The sequence below is a fragment of the Oryzias latipes genome, chromosome 8 (assembly GCF_002234675.1).
Source record: "Oryzias latipes chromosome 8, ASM223467v1".
Taxonomy (NCBI): domain Eukaryota; kingdom Metazoa; phylum Chordata; class Actinopteri; order Beloniformes; family Adrianichthyidae; genus Oryzias; species Oryzias latipes.
In genome coordinates this window covers 5,596,402-5,613,552 of record NC_019866.2, presented here as the reverse complement: position 1 = coordinate 5,613,552, position 17,151 = coordinate 5,596,402, and the positions used below count along the sequence as shown (strand labels likewise).

Below are 17,151 nucleotides of genomic sequence, written 5' to 3'. Positions count from 1 at the left end.
GCTTTTCATCCCCAGCGGATGCGGCTTGTTGTTGTTGTTTTTTTTTATCGCAGCTGTTTCTAGTCACACCTTAGGAGCAATGAAGACTCATTAGGTGGAACAGCAGCTTTAGATTTGGCGGCGACAGCTGGGGGGAAGGCAGTGGCTGGTGACGAGCAGAGAAGCTTGATGGAATCTCAGTCAGATTAGTGTGGAAACGAATGGAGTTCATGGAGTGGTCAACTCTTCAGCTCTGCTTAAATTCAATCTAAGATCAACAGCAGGATAACAACTCAAGCGATTGGATTAGAGCACACAAAATGTTTATTTGGCTCACAGGGAGCCAAACAGCAAAAGAAAGACTAAAAGAAGTAAATCAAAAGCTTAACTTTGTTACAAATCCGTTGCTTACCTTTCAATCTTTTATCTCTTTTAAATAGTTTTCAGTTTTGGATTTCAGAAACCAGCCGGAAGCTGATCTAAAGGGATGTAGCGGATAAAAACTCTTATTATAGAGGTTTGGGGTTTTTTTTTTAGCTATAAAAGCCTCTTAACCTTTTGCATGTCCAGAAGGGCAGCAAAAAGAGCGTGCTGAGAGATTACAATAATTTACAGTTTTACAGAATTTGACCATCTCCTTGGCTTGTATGTCACAGCGGCTTCTAATCAAAACGCTCCATCAACATTTCAGTTTTCTGTTTAAAAAAATCCTTTTAAGACAAAATGTGACTCTCGAAATAAACTAACGTGTCCCCCATCACAGCCTTTGCAGACTCACCCCATGGGAGTTTTACACAGCCCTTATATTAGTCATTCAATACTTGATTATGTTGTACAAGCCTCATCTCACACTCCCTTCCAGTGGGAGCTAAAATAAAACCAATGTCACTGCCGAACCAAGATGGAAAAAGAAATTGCTTCTTATCTCTGGAATTGTTTTCTGAATTCCGTACAGCATAGTTTATTGTTTTTTATCCGTCTTTCTTCCCAAGGCAGCTTGCAGATTTCCTATCTGGAAGGGCGTCTGGGGAAGAAACTCGATCTTGGTAGCTGTGACATCCCTTTCACCTTAGATTTCCATCTCCTGCTTGTTCTCACCTGCTCATGAGTGACGGGGATCAGGCGCTGCTTTGAGAGCTCCCTGAGGGTGTTGACATCTGTCCTCATGTCCAGTTTACAGCCTACCAGCACCACTTTGGCTTGTGGACAGAACTCCTGGGTCTCTCCTTGCCACTGTGGAAACATTAACTCATCAATATTGTGCTCTTCAGTTTGTTTAATCACAGTTATGACAGTTTCTTCTGCTGGATATGAGTTAAAATGGTGGAATACAGGTAAGACAGGAAATGAATAGATGATTTGAGAGGTTGATGTTGCCTTTTTGATGCACATTTGTCCAACTTTAAGGCTGGTTAGTGTTTAAAGTCTCACTCCGATCCTCTTTTGATCTATTTCCAAAGTGTTCCCAGTGGTCTTTTAACTATGATTATGCTGTTTTTGGCCGAAAACAAAGAAAAACCTGTCATTTTCTAGGACATAGTTTTTGCAGAGCGACAATTGTTCAGTAAATATTTGCCTCTGAAGCTAAGTTCACACCGCCCTCGGCAAGACGCCTTCAAAATGTGTATCCATTGAAAGTTAAAGCTGTTGAAGTTTGACCAATCAGGGACCTGGATGTGTTACTGACGTTTGAAAATTGATCACGAAGGAGAAATTAACAATTGCAGTTTCTGCCTGGTTGGAATTCTACAATACCAAGTCCTTCATATATCGGAGTAGAGCTGTGAAAAGACAGACCTGGAAAAAAATTCACTAGATTTGCACCATTTCAACGTTTCACACCAAGTCTCTTTCAAGTGTAGGTCCACGTGCTAGTATCAGGCAGCAACGATCAGTGTGACCACTATATGCTAAACACGCGTTATAAAAATGCACTTTCAGCATGTTCAAGAACACACGACACATGCCCAGTGTGAATGTTGAGTTGTGGGTGGGATCGTTGGCGCAGAGTAACCACGTCTCCCATCCCCTTTACGTTGTGGCGTGGAGCAGGGAGCCTGTGGCCCGCCCAGCATATTTTCTACGACACAAATACGCTCTTTTTCAAAAAGATTTTTTTCCGTCTGCTCCTGAGTCACAACAATTTGAATGAAGTAATACTCTGAAATGCAACTGTAAGCTTAATTTTCTTTATCAAAGTCCTCTGTCATCACAAAATTATTATTATTATTTTTTAAATGGTTTATTTCAAGCAATTAAGTAGAAATAATACACAACAGCAATATAATCATCAGTTATACATTCATACAGTAACTAATCAAACTTAGGATAATTAGGCATTTTAATAAATATTGCTTGAAAGGGAGTGGAAGGAAGCGAATTTATATAATCCCACCCAGTTATACTATAACCATTTTATTACATGATTTATCAATATCCGGTTCCTAGCTTTTATCAGACTGAATTAAGAATCATAAGATATCGATAAAGCACATGACAAAGATGAATTACTTAAGTATTACGTCAAAAATAACTATTTTAGAAATCAACATGGCAAATGCAGATCAGTCATCTGGAATATATGCAGATTATGTTACTTATAAAAGCCATTCATATGAATAAAACATAATACTATATCAGTAAAGTAGACAACACTGTTTCAGGAATTTTCATAACAAAATTTCATCAAGTATCAAAAGTTAAAAACATGTGCAACATTATGCTACATTAGGAAAGATTTTTGAATCAATTTATCAAGTTTTGGAGAAAGTGAAGTAATATCATCAAAAGTCAATCAATTTAACAATTTTCAATCAGTGATTAATCATTTGTTTTACTTTTTTTAATATTTCTTTTTGTATTTTTATTTTCTTTTTTTTATAATAAAGTAATGCTGTAGGGGAAAAATAAAAAGGGTCCATAACTGTCGATTGTCCAAGGTTGGTATTTCTTCTTTTACTGATAACAGCCGTTCTTCTGGGTTTAAACAGTTAATAGTTGTCTTCGATGTTATGACTGCAGACATTAGATATAAGACATAAAATGCCACAAGAACATATTGAAATCACCAAAAACAAAAATCAAATAATAATTAAAATGCAATGTTTGGGATGTGAGAAGCTAAAGTTTAAAAGATTTTTTTTGTTTGGTCCCTGAAGCATAAAACTAAAAGGACACCTCGTGGAGTCTGAAGACATTTGCATTCTCAGATCAATGATAATAAAACTTGTGTTCAGTTGTTCACAAACTCATGTAAATGTCAAAGCTTACAAACGGGAGCAGTCAGACTTTATCCAAACGACAAGAGGCTGTCTGCTATGCAGAAAATAGAACAATTAATATCTATTTCAGGTAACCCTCTGCAGCAGTAGTTTACATTTTTATTAGAGAATTTCATTTACGAAATATGTAGCTCAAGGTTGAGTTATGAAAGATTAGGTTAATACAGAATACTGCATGTGTTATGGCTAGAAAGGCAAATTAAAGCTCCAGTTTGGAGGAAATTCACTTAAAATTGGTTTCACCAGATTACAAAGTGGAAATGGACCTTTGTGTTGCAACCAAACCAAGCAAAATCCTCATCAGGAGCAACACAACTCTCTAAAATCTTCAAAAATAATCAATATCCAAACTAAAATGACTTTTTTGCACCTAATTAATAAACCCAATACGTTTTGAGGCATCAAGATACAGTAGATTTGACAGAAGACCAAAAACAAATGCTGTCAGGGATCAACAAATTGTAAAGGAGAGGAGTGTCTGGGGCTACAAGTGGATTCCCCTGCATTTTCCTTAAGATCTGAAAGGAGAACATTTTTAATCTGATCATCTGCACAAAAAAAGGGGGAAAATCTATAATTATACCTTAGAACAGAATTCCAATTTACAGCTATTTGTCTTCTAATCCTCCTAATGTTTTAAAAATAATGAATCCTTCTATTTTTTATTTGACAAGAAACTATTAATTAAGCAAACATACGTGTAGATTTGCTTTTTTAAATTTCTGTTATTTGACTTTTCACACCAAACTATTCAATTAAGGTAATCAAGGTGATGTGAAACTGTATTTTTGAGTATTTTAAGTGTTTTGTCATTTGTCGATGTATACAGATGTCCATCATCGACCGTTTCATAGGTTTTTACATGAATTGAGTTTTGAGCTGTTCAAAATTTTTGGTCGAATGACAATTACACAGTTTAAATTAGGTAATTGACGCAAAAATTTTGGGCCAGATTTAGCTTTTACGTCGATTTACGTGTTGTTGTTTTTTGTGTGGTTTACTTGTACTTCTTCCATGTTTTTAAGATGATTCATATGTGATACATCCTCATATGTTCACAATGACCAATTTCAATGCAATTAGAAAAAATTGTACATAGTAGCTTTGTGACAGGACCTTAACAACTAATGTTTGATTAATTTTTTGGTCGGTATATCTTTAAAACGAATAGAAAATAACATTAAAAAGAAGTCAAACTTAAACTTAAATAGAACAAAAACAGCTTCAGAGACTGTATTTCTAAAATCTGAAATTCACTCAGACACGCTGAGCTGTTTCAGGTTCCACTCAGGAAAGGTTGAACAGTTTTCTCTCCTGAGGTATTAAATGTCATTTCGGAAGCTCAGCTGAACCAACAGCTTCTCTCCTGCCATCGAAAAGCAACGCAGTTGTGGGATTGTCCGCATGCAGTGTGCAGAAAGTCCGGGTGTCCATTCATCCCGTCACACTTAACACAACCTTTGACCTTCCGCGCCCATCCCCGATCACATCCATTCACAAGCTTTGATTGTTTAACCCTCTCTCCTCCCCCAGCTGTCATGTAGAAACCTCCGAGCCCTTCTTCTTTCAGGAGGTCAAGAGTCTAATTTGGGAGGGCGATTGTGCAACAGGTTTTCCGTGTGCCCCTGAATTTCGGGAATTATCAGGGTGACAAGTAGAGGCCAGAGGTCATGGCAACCCCCTTCCAAGAAATTCATGGGAAAAGCTAAAGCAGGACTCGTTGTTGACAGAAGCCACTGAGGCTTGTCAGATGTATATGTGAGTAGAAAAAAAGTATTTTAGGTTTGCTTGGGCCAAAACTTCAGGAGAAAAGCATCTACCTTCAGACCTCTAAAGAGGCCAGTCAGAGGAACAGCCTTTTTGTCCCACAGGGGGGGGGGTGCAGTTCAAAGACAGGCACATGGCTTCAACATGACCATATAAAAAGCCACAGGGTGGTTTTACATGATGCACATGCATGCAAACAAAGCCATTAGGATGGGCCTTTATCCACCTCCAGAACTTTATTTGTGGTCACTCCGTCTGAAACGGACTGTAAAAACACACCACAGGCAAAATTTAAGAACCCCACCCAGCTAATACACCTTTTTTTTAACTCCAATATAATAACCTCTTAGCAATTAGCTGTCTTTACAGCTCTCATTTGGGCTTAAGGGCTGAATTTTACATTCGTAAAACTTAAGGAAAGTAATTTCCCAGGTCTGCCGCAGCTGCTTTGATAAAGTGGGTTGATTTGCATATCTGGCGTTTCAGTTAGACCCACTCGGCTGCAAACCCTCTCCTTTCATTCTTCGTGCTGACCTTCTATTTCTCCCAGGGACATGGGGGTCAAGTATCTATGGACATTTTGATGAAAAAAAGTAACGGGAGGCCTTAACCTCTGAGCTGATTTCTTCAATGTTGAGCTGTGAAACGCTGCTGCAACAGAAATCTGAGACGTTGATCAGAAAAGGAAAAAAAAACACACACACAAAGCTGTTTTCTGCTGTGTTTTGTCATATGGCAGCAGATATTAAATGCTGATGTAAAATGTTAAAGGGGTGTAATAAAAGCACTGACCTTTTTTATGACACTGTCAAGAGTCTCTGGGCGGCTGATGTCAAAACAGATGAGAACTGCATCCGAGTCGGTGTATGCCAGCGGCCTCACATTGTCGTAATAAGACGAACCTGTGGACACAACATAGCATATGGCATGAGGTCATGACGTTTTTCTGAGGAATTCCTGTAAGGGCTTGGTTTTTAGACAGATTTTACACCACAAGGATCTGCATTCTAACCCCACGAAACCTTCTGTCAATTAGAAACACGTTCGCACGGCGCTGGAAGTTGATCCTGAGGTCATAAATGCACGCACAGCACATTAAAGAGGACTCCATAACATGCACTCGGACATGCTGCAGCTTGACTGCATTCTGCTGATGCAAATGAGTCTTAATCCCCAAATTTATTCATGCATATTTAGGTAACGTTTTCTCTGGGGTTTCCACGCACCTGTGACCTCCCTTTATTACTGCACTTCACGAGGAATGTCGAGGGGTTACTCAAAAGAGGCTTGGGCTAAAAAGGGAAATGTAGTAGACTGAGGGGTGGAGAGCATGTGCAAAGTATAGCTTCACAGCCGTAGTGAAAAAACAGCAGAAATACTATCTAAAAGACTTGTGTTTTTTTTTGTTTAAAACATCTACTGGGCACAGACAAATCTATTTGACGTCTAAATCAAGCCTATTGGGATGATTAAAGCCATAGATTTGTATTATGTAACCAATAGACACTAGCCGAGTTTCCATTAACTATTACAATTGCGTGTTTGCTACAAATATTATCCAAATTGGATTTGCGAAATTAAATTTGCCAACTGGAAACACAACAATTAAAAAAAAAATCCCATTTATCAAAAAAAATGTTTTGCGTTTGGAGAAGGTGGGTTTTTTAAGAGCTTATGAAAATGGACATATTTCCCAAAACTGCAATGGAAACACTTTTTTTACATTAAATGAGTCATATGACTAACAACCGGATGGCAATACGCTTCTAGGTAGGAACTGGCTGCCTTGGGCACCGCACAGCGGGCGCCACAAGAGATCCCACAGCGTCGCACAGCTCATCAAAAGTTGAGTTTGTCGTTAGGAATTGTTGGATGCACAGCTCCTCTGTAAAATCATTAATCACCATTTTTCCGCTTCATCTGTAACCGCTCCCACATGTAAAGAGCTCGCCGCTCCATGGACTGAATGAGACGCCAACGTCTCCTTTGGAAGATGATGATGAAAAACGCTATTGCTGTGGCAGAAATCTGAATGTATATGCTGTAAAAATCAAAGTTTTGTTCATATACGTCGCTATGGATTTGAATGACTTAATTGCATGAGTTGTTTTGTGATATTTCATAATTATAATTTAACAGAAACAGTGTAAGTGTGAAATGGTGTTTTTTTTATTTATTTTTTTGACATTTCTAGACTTTCAAAAAAAGTTTTGCGCATATGTGTAATGGAAATGCAGCTACTGATGCATAGAGGCCTATTGCACCTGGCGGTTTTGATCAAATCAAACTTTATTTATAAAGCACTTTTCAAATAAAAGTACAACACAAAGTCCTTTACATTAAAACAAAACAAAATAGAAAATATAAAAAGATCTCTAGCTGACGGCTTTATACCAGCTACTTGTGTCGTGCACCCATCATGCCTTGCGTGCGTTATCTGCCAACATTTTTCTGGAGGAGGCTTAAGGTTAATTACATGAGGTAATTAAATAACATAACGAATCATTTAGAAGGTGCATTAATGGTTGTTTGTGTACTTTGGAAGCAATCTTTAAACTTTCGCAAGTACGACGGAGGACTGTACTTGGAAAGAAGCATACGACAAGATCAGCAATGCTAAAGGTGAATCTGTCTAATAGTAGCATCACTTGAAAGGGACTCTTCAAAGTATACTTGTTCAATATTGTCGCTATCTGCAGCATTTTAGGAGATTTTTAGTTAGGTTTTAATTTGTAGGATTGTTGAAAAGCTGAGGTGTGCTCTTCTGATTCTTTTGAATGATGTTTCTGTTCACACATGAAGTTGCAAATCCAGACCCTTTCCAAAAAAAATTTGAATATCATGGTTAAGTGTATTCGTTTCCATAACTCTATTTAAACTTAACTTTAATAGAATATAGATTCAATTATAGGTGTTTATTTTTACATAAATTGGGGGTACAGCTTATGAAACTTATGAAAACAAGATTTCAGAAAAAACTTTGGATTGATCACCATATACTTCTTAGTTTGTGCAAAAAGATATAGACAGGAATTATACTTTTCCATGATATTGTCATTTTTTGGAAAGAATATGTATGGTATAATGTTGTTTTGATGCAAGAGAGACCTTTTAACCCCAGGTAGATTTCAGTTTTTTTGTGATCACTAGTTTTCTTTGAACAAAATCACAAAACTAAATGTTGCAGCCTTTATTTTAAATCTAGTAAATGTTTAAAAAATAGACATCTAAAAATATTCCAGGATGAGATGGCTACCAGTGGACGTGTAGAAGACATCTATGTGCAGATATCTTTCAGAACACTTCAGATAGACCTCTAATAGACTTCTACAATAGATTATTTATCTAACATCTTATACCTGGTGGGTCATTTTTTGATATTTTGATGATATCTAAGGTTTGGTTCACTGTTTTATACGTCTGGTCTGTTACTGCTCTCATTAAAAGCCTTGTAAAAACGTCTGGGTGCTTGATAGCAATAAAAACTCACATTTTTTCTGGCACATGGGAAACCACAGCAGAAATGACTAAATTGCATTAAATGTTTGCACACTTTGGAATGTTTAACATCTCTAAAGTGACATTTATTTCCTGAAAGTCATATAATCTAATTGATTTGAATTTCGGTGCATAAGTGCTGCATGCCAGACCTGACACAATAAACAGCCTGTTAAAGAGCTGAATGCCTTTGTCTGACTTGGCAAATGGAGTCTGCATAACGGGGCAACAGTGTGTTTTAGCATCTCTGGGTTTCCTTTGTTGGTGATGGAGTGAGACCCTGACAATAGTTGCACGCGGCCCGCATCCCCCATCACTCAGCTAGCTGTGCTGTGGTGACCTGTTCTCCCCCTCAGAGAACAATGCAACAGGCCGCTTGCTGCAGCATCACAGGCTACACAATAAAGAATACCGTAGTTCCTTTTGTGTCCCTGAAAGTGAGAGAAAAGTGATCGTTGACAATCTGTTACTCACTCAAATTGTGTATTTTTCATAACCACTTGTGCACATTACTGCCCCCTGCAGTTAGAAATAAATGTTAGTTAAACATGTCCGTCTGCTTAAACAGCATGTTCCTTTGTCAGAGGACACTTGTCATATGCATGTGGCCATATTGGAGCGCAGAATAACAAAATTCTTGACAAAATGTTACTCTTATATGATATATTTTTGGGGCAAAATGGATAGAAGCAAGCAGCTACATCAAGGAAAATGTTATTATGAATTATTAGTCTCATTTTAAATCTATATAGGTCTAGATTATACTGCTGAAACAGCAGAATGTGATTGGGAAAAAAGCAACCTATAACACAAAAGGCCAACAGTCAGCAAAGCTCACATTGTTCAACAGCCAACTTTGATTGGTAGCGGTCACACATGAGGAGCTGTAGCTGCTGAGGTTAGGCTTTAATGTGTATCTCAGAGCGTCAGAGCTAAGCTCAGGTTGGTGAAGAAAAGCAACGGAGCATTTATGGATACAGAGGTGGAAAACAGACTTAATGATTTGAAAGTAACTGGTTGGGAAAGGGAGGGGGACATGGGTTTTCCTAAAAGAGGAGAAGTGTTTCCAGAGAGAAGAGAGTTGATTGAAAACTAGTAGTTTGTTCAGATGTAAAGAGAATCAGTAAGATCGATTTGTAATAAAATAACCGTAATAGGATCCTCACTGTCCTCCCAGCACAGACACTGTGCTCCTTCTGAGTGTCTGAGTGACAGAAAAGCTGCATCAGCACTTCTGCATTGTCTGCAAAAAAATGCTTTGAGAGACAGCAGAGGGGGAAAAGAACACGTTTAGTGCAAGGCACTACTAAAGTCCAATCACCATAGCATCTGAGAACAACAGGGAAGGAAGAATAGAGGACAGAGCTGTTTCTAAATGGGGATCAGAGGGCGGGCGTGAGTGTTTTGGTCGGTAATAAGAGAAGTGGATACAGATCAAATAAAGAGGTATGGGAACTCTAGGTTGTTGGTGGGGCTGGCCTGTGCCCGTTCACTGTGAGGTGGAACAAAAGGTCAATTGAATTTTAGACAGAGGAAGGAAGAGATGGATGAAGCAGGAGGGTGGGGGAGCATGCAACCTGGCAGGAACCATAAAAAACCCTCAAGCCTGGCAAGGGGTGGGGAGTCTGCCACACGGTGCCAATGAAAAGACACACAAAAAATCCCCTTTCTGCGCTGTTATCCTGATTTACAGCGCACAGTCTCTCACTGCGGTTTGTGTCTTTATTTCTAATTAGTGCTAAACAACACATCAGCATCACGAAGGATTTGCTGAGAAGAGGTGACAGAAGTAGGAGGCAAGCAACGCCCATCAGTCAAGCTTCATCAGAAGCCAGAAATATCCCGGAGGCTGCTGAGGCAGACAGGAACTCGGTGGAGTGCTAATGTACAGTAATAAGCCTTGAGAGTTTGAGCTATAACTTCATTTATGTCTCTACTTTACTCCTCCGTGGGGAAAGCCTGTCTGAAACATGACAGCTCCCTAACTGCTCACTTAAACGTTCCTCTGGGATGGCCTCGCTTTATGAGGACAAACGATCAAATATACTTTATGGAAAAACTAGAGCAAAATTTCGTTTATTTCATATCACAGCAAGAGCCTGCTGTCTGTCTGTCTGACTGTCTGTCTGTCTGTCTGTCTGAGGCACGCTTATTACAGGCAAACCATTATGAATGGGAGAGAAGCCTGAGGGCTTTCTGATGTGCTCATGCACATATGGCAGGAAGTCATCAGCAACAAACACCCCCATTAGACTATATAAGCACTTTTTAAAAAAAATGAACGAAATTAATACATTTTTAGCACCACATTCATGTCTTCCCTCTTTGCCCATTTTTTCTCTTTCCCTTAAGTAAAAAAGCAAAATCATCATAGAGATTCTCTGGGGTTATTCTTTCAGGAAATCTTTTTTTTTGAACTTCTACAACTTTATTTCTCCTGGATGAAGATTTTGGGATGAACACATAGAGGAGTGGAAGCAACCCTAGAGAGGAGGTGGATTTACTTTGACCTGGAGTGCCACTCAGCTGTGCAAGAAAGCATGTTTCATTCCATGAATCAAAGCCGGCTCGCCGCATTCTTCGACCACCCCACATCCAGGAACCAAACTTGTTTACAGCACTTGCAGCTGGAGTTCCTGACCCTATTGGTAGCACAGAATTGGTCAGCCCACGCTTGAGAAGGAGAGTATTCACACAGCACACAGACAAACTTTAGCAAGGCAAAAATGAAAAAGACTTACAAAATATTATTTTTTCATATTTTTTCTAGAGTGAACTAATTTTTAGTGTGTAACATAACCTGGACTGAAATGTCGGAAGAGCAAATTACCTCTAGACTGCAGAATATTACATTTTACATATTACATTTATAAATTGCTAAAAATTAAACCATTTGTTTAACTAACTTAATTTAAGGCAAAAAATAACTATAAACCCAGGAATGTTAAGCAAAACTTAACAAAAAAAAAATGTCAAGCATTTATTTACTTGTTTCAAATGTATTTAAGAAAATAAAAGCTCTAAAAAGCTCACTCACATCTCTGGCCAGATTTAATATTCACTACAACTTTGCTGAAGGTATATTTTAATGTGTGTTTAATTTGTATTTATTATTTTATCTCGAAATCTCATAAAAAAGGTTTTAATTAACAACCAGTCTTAAAATAGTCATACCAGTAGTTTCCTCTACTCCAGGGTTTGGGATGGCAATTTAAAAGAGCTAAAAAAATTAAAAAAAAAGAACAAACTAACCTTTAACCTTTAAATAATTGGATCATTTACAGTCACTGGTTCACATTCCCCAGGAGAGTTTGGATAAAAAAATCTTATTCTAATTTATTTCAGAGAAGATCTAATAATTAATAATGCATGTTAATGTAGTTTGCAAAAGTGTTCCAGAGCAGATAATCTACTTCCAACACAAATCGTCTCTTATTCCTCCAAATCAGTGAATATTTTACACAACAAAGAAGAGAACACACTCAATTTCTTTAACATGACGTTTACTTTTGTATCCTGTTAGCTTTTTTTTTTTACTCTTTTGAGGATAATGTTTCCCTGGTTGGAAACAATCCATTAATTTAAAAAACTCTTGAGTCTCAGATTTGTGGTTTGCCTTTATGCCGACACGCAATCCGTACAGCCAAAGAGAGCGTCCTCTAGTCAAACACGGACAAAGAGTTAAAGCCGATGATAATAACTTGACATTGTCAGCTGTGTCCACTTTTCAAAGGCGTTAGCACGCAGACAGAGCAGAGGAGGTGACATGGGGTTAAATGGCCATTAACCTTTCATTTTTGCAACCTTCACATGGGAGATATTGATCAAAGCTCTAACTCTTTTCTCTGAAAGAGGTGCAGCCTTTGAAGGGCGTTGAGCACCTTTAACGGATCCGTTCTGACCGTGCTGATGTCTGTTGTCTGGTAGCAGCAGAGCCGACCACAGAGCTGACAAAGGACAGAGTCTGTCTATCGCCCAGACTCTTCAGAAGTATCAAACTGCACAAGTGTGTCCAATCTCACATTCTCTCATCGCCAGCCTCTCTGTAGACTCGCAACACACCTGACCCACCAGAGACACAGCAGAGGTACTTTTTATCTCCTGATGTCTGATCTCTGAGTCTGTCTCAGGTTGTGGTTCTTGCTTTAAAAGATCACTTTGCTTCTTTTTTCGCTCCTTTCTTCTGCTGATCTGAGCACACACTCTGTGTGTTTTGAAGAACTTGCTTCAGTTTTCCCCTGTGAGTTTTGTGACAATAAGGCGGGAGGAAGTCTAGACTGTGTCAACCTTTAATCCTTGGGGAAGCTAAGGTGTTGTGGAGTTATAATACAAAAACTAACTGGGCTTTCTTTTGTTGGGAGAAGTCAGCACCTGTGAGTGATGACTGGTGCTCTAGAGGGAGCGTGAACACAACATGTTGGATGCAGAAGTTCAAATCAAGCGTGAACGTGCATCTTTCTACCAACTTTTTCATCCAGCAAAAAAGCCAAGTCAGTAATGAAACCTAAAGAACGCTTTCTTCTTTTTTTTTTTTGCGTTACAGACTTTAAGACCCACTCCGCTCACCTTTTAATCTATTTTCAAAGCATTCTCAGTGGTCTTTTAACCCTTGTGCTATCCTAGGCACTTTAACATTGGGAGTTGGATCATCTAGACCCACTAGACAGTGCGCTAAACCTTTTTTCTTCAATGATTTGTGATCTGCACTGGTGTCCATGGATTACATGAAATCTTTCCACCTTTATCCACCTTTGGCATGGTAGGGAGAACACGACAATGTAAGGGTGGGGTCATCTAAGATAGCACAAGGGTTAAATATATATATATGCCAAAATGTGAAAAAACCTGTGTCGTTTTCTAGTACATAGTTTCTGCAGAGCAGCAGCAGTTCATTAGAAATTCACCTTTGAGTTGTAGGAGAGACTGTAAATAAAAGGGCGACCCCGCCCCTCTGTTTACGTGCTCTTCTGCTAGCTTAAAGCCCCTCACTCCCAAACCTAACATTACTGGGGCAACAAAAGTAGTGAGCAATATTGGAGAAATCCAGCCATTTTGAACCAGATGCCATCTCAGACGATAGATGGATCTCGTCGTCTACGAGAATCGATCAGAATGGAGTGGAGCAAGGAGCTTGTGGCCCACCCAGCGTGTTTTCTAATGAGCTCTTTTCAACCATCTGCCCCTGATTCACAATGATTTGAATAAAGAATTACTTAGACATGCAACTTTTAGCTTAATTTTCTTGTTACATGTCCTCCATTTTCAGAGAATGCCTCAAGAACATGTTAAAAGCACAATTTTCAGTGAAATGGGTCTTTAATTCAGCACCAGTGACAAAATAAAATCCACTCTAAAAGGTTCCAACTCAGATGCAGCATTCAGAATCATCCCCACGTGTTCCTGGAAGAGGCAATCACATCTTTCATTTCCACTCCTGACACCTTTGTCAGACTCACACACTTCTTTTGAAACTTGTGCTTCAGCTTGAAGATTTTCATTAAAAGTTGTAATAACAATGCGACTGCTGCCCGTCTGGCCACAGCTGTTGGTCCAGTTTGAAAGAATGGATGACAATATTCACACTGCAGCTGAGCGGGCACCAGACTAAAAAAACATGCCAGTGAAATAAGACACCGTTCGCTCCATAAGGTTCTCTTGCTCCAGTGCACAACCACACAAAAACATCCCTATCATGATGGTATCTATACCCCAAACCCACTTTGCAACTCCAGGGGAGGCCACCGGGGAGACGTGGCACCACTTCAAGAGCAATTTCTCTGCCACAAAAGCAGCAGCGACCAGAAAGAGAGCGCTTTGCATCTTGTTTATAAATAAAGTCATCCATAAATGATTGGGTCTGTGGAGTGTGTGTGTGAGGTACAGGTGGGGGTGATGGAGGTGAAATACATCCTCACTTCCCATATTCTCTTACGCTCCAATAGGTCGCAGAGAAATGCTGAGAGGGTTTTGCTTATATGAACGTGGTTGGGAGGGAGAGGGGGGCAGAGGGACTTTGCGCTCACTTTGGGAAAGACAGAAACAGTCAGTGAGGCTGTTTGAAGTGATCTGATCAAAGCCGGAGCTGCATCGGTTACTGTTGCACAAAGCTGGCCGCAAGAAAACACACAGAGCCACAGTTCCCTGGGTGGGTTATCTGTGTGGATGGATGACGGCAGCCCTTGCTGCTGCAGAAGAGAAAAAACAAATGCTTGGTTCTGTGTCAGTGGGGATAAGTGTGAGTTTCTTTTAAAGCTGACGTCTGACAACACCTCAGAAATGACTGCAACATTGGAACAATGGCCTGTAAAAAGCACCGATCTGTCAAAGCACTTGATCTGAAAATGCACCAACATAAACTAGAAGCACCTTGATGACAGACAGTTTTCAAATAAACTAGTAGAGGTTATTATATTTAGAGGACTTACATAAAAATGCTCCATTAATCATGTGTTTGGAGAAATATACCATGAAAATGCTTTATTGCTGGAAAAGATAGTCAAAGGGAGATCATTAAAATCCCTGCAGGAAGTGTGATTTTAAAACATTTGAAAAGAAGGTTACAATGGTTTGAAAATGTGACAGATTGTGTTCGTGTGTTTATTTCTCCATGGACTGGACTGGGTCAGGTCCCAAGGGTGCCACCTACAACTTTTCCTCCCCACTGAAATCTCTGCAGGCGAGGAGGTGATGGGAACAGCACAGATGTACTCCTCCTTCTGTCGACTCCCTTTGTGCCCTGTTCTAGCTTTCAAACACGTGGGAGCTCGCTGTTCTCACAAAACACTCCTAAGATCGCCCACCCACGCCTTCCATGCTAACACTTGACTCCCCCAATTTATTTGCCTCATTGTGCTCCTGCTTTCACCCCACTGCTTTTCAACAACTCGCGACGCATCTGGTCAGATTAGACAGAAAGAATGGTCACGAGCACTGAACTGAAGGAATTCCAAACTTTGACTCCCACACAAACGTCCTCAGGTAGTCATGCAGGGCACCTGAACGCATCACTTTCTCCACCTATGGTTGAAATGTTATCACTCAATCATCAGTTTTTATCTTGTCAGTTCATCTATCACCTCAAACCCAAATGCTTACTTTCTCCTGACCAACCTCTGAGCATGCTCAGTAGCATGACATCCTCTTCGGAATTTATAAATTGCTTCATAGAGACAATACTTTTTTTTTTAGTAGTATTCAGAAAACCCGACCGATAACTTGTGAAGGCACAGACACACTCAGCATTTGACATGTGAGTTTAGAGCATGGAGTTCACATTGGACAAGCGGAAAGGGGCTTCTTCTCCTACCGTTTTCCAGCGCACGTCCGCCACTTACAGTTGAAAGAGACTTGGTGCGAAATGTAAAAGTGGTGCAAGTCTTGGTCCAGGCTTTTATTTTCCCAGCTCTATTCTGATATATGAAAGACTTGGTGTCGTATAATTCCGTCCGGGTACACTACCAAATCCTGATTGGTCAAAGTTCAACTGGTTTAACTTAATGCGAGTTCAATTGCCGCGTGTTTTGTAGCCCAAAAACAGTCACATGAACACAAGAGTTTTGAACGCATAAGCCCGAAATGTACTTTTACGCGCGTTTAATTAGACTTTTCATTGGAAGTGGCATGCTTGAACATGCATTGCAAAGAGCAGTGTGAACACAGCTTTAGACTTATGACAATGATAAAATATATTCTGTAAAGGTTTTACTCTTTAGATCTCACATTAAAGTCTGTTTTTATTTTTGCAACACTATTTGTGCAGCAAAGTGTTAAAATGATCCTTAATTTTGGTCACTGACATATTTTATATCAGAATGGGTCTTCAAAACTTTTAAAATATATGTAAAGAAAAAACTCTGCCTTTTCAGAAAGTGACTGACCACAAGATAAATCTGTATGTTATTGGGAAAACCTCTTAATTAATGTAATGACACTTTTTTAAATCACTGTGGTTCAATGCCTCTAAAAGCTCCCTTAATTATAGTACCTTAGCCGCTATGCCTCTTTCTCATTTATATGCTTGCCTGCAAAACACTGCCAACCTTTATGCCCCTCTTTTTTTGTTGGTCATTGCAGCAGCTAAAGACTTTCCTGTTAATAGCACTGCATGGCCAAGCTCATGAAAGAACTTGTAATCTGAATTAAAGTAAGCCATCAAAAGCCTTAAGTGTTCACTTTCTTTCTTTACAATGTGCCCAAAGACTTTCAAACTCCGTCACCGTCATGTTCCTGCCTAATAACTCATCCCTTTGATTCATATAATGGGACATTAACTAAGTAAGGGCTAAATAGCGCTTATCAGCAGTGTGCAAAGCAGGATACACACTTTGCATGGGGCTGAAGATGACCGTTAATGGAGTGCTGGGATGTGCTGAAGGAATGTGTGTCAGCTCTCAGATGTATGCGTGCACACACTTTAGGTCTTCTTGAGAGGTCAGGGGAATTAGGGTGTTGCACTCTCTGGGGCCTCCCAGAAGTGCTTGTTCCATTGTTTATGGGCGGGTGGACATGTGGGCTTCTCAGTTCTTTTTATATGCATTTAAAAGTGAGTTAAAAAGTGGGTGCATGTGGTCGGCTGCACTGCGTTTGAGTGTGGGCGTCTTCCTTTGAGGAGAGCTGATATTCTCTG

At 39.5% G+C, this 17,151-nt stretch overlaps 1 protein-coding gene across 1 annotated transcript in view; it reads right to left on the bottom strand.

Moving 5' to 3' along the window:
- Positions 1–17,151, bottom strand: part of LOC101158526 (rho-related GTP-binding protein RhoN) — a 34,714-nt gene that overhangs the window by 2,858 nt on the left and 14,705 nt on the right. The window contains exons 3-4 of the mRNA XM_004071273.4: positions 5,820–5,929; positions 1,078–1,212 (exon numbers count right to left, since the gene is read on the bottom strand). Coding sequence (XP_004071321.1) covers positions 1,078–1,212; positions 5,820–5,929 — 245 coding nt within the window. The remainder of the gene's footprint in view (positions 1–1,077; positions 1,213–5,819; positions 5,930–17,151) is intronic.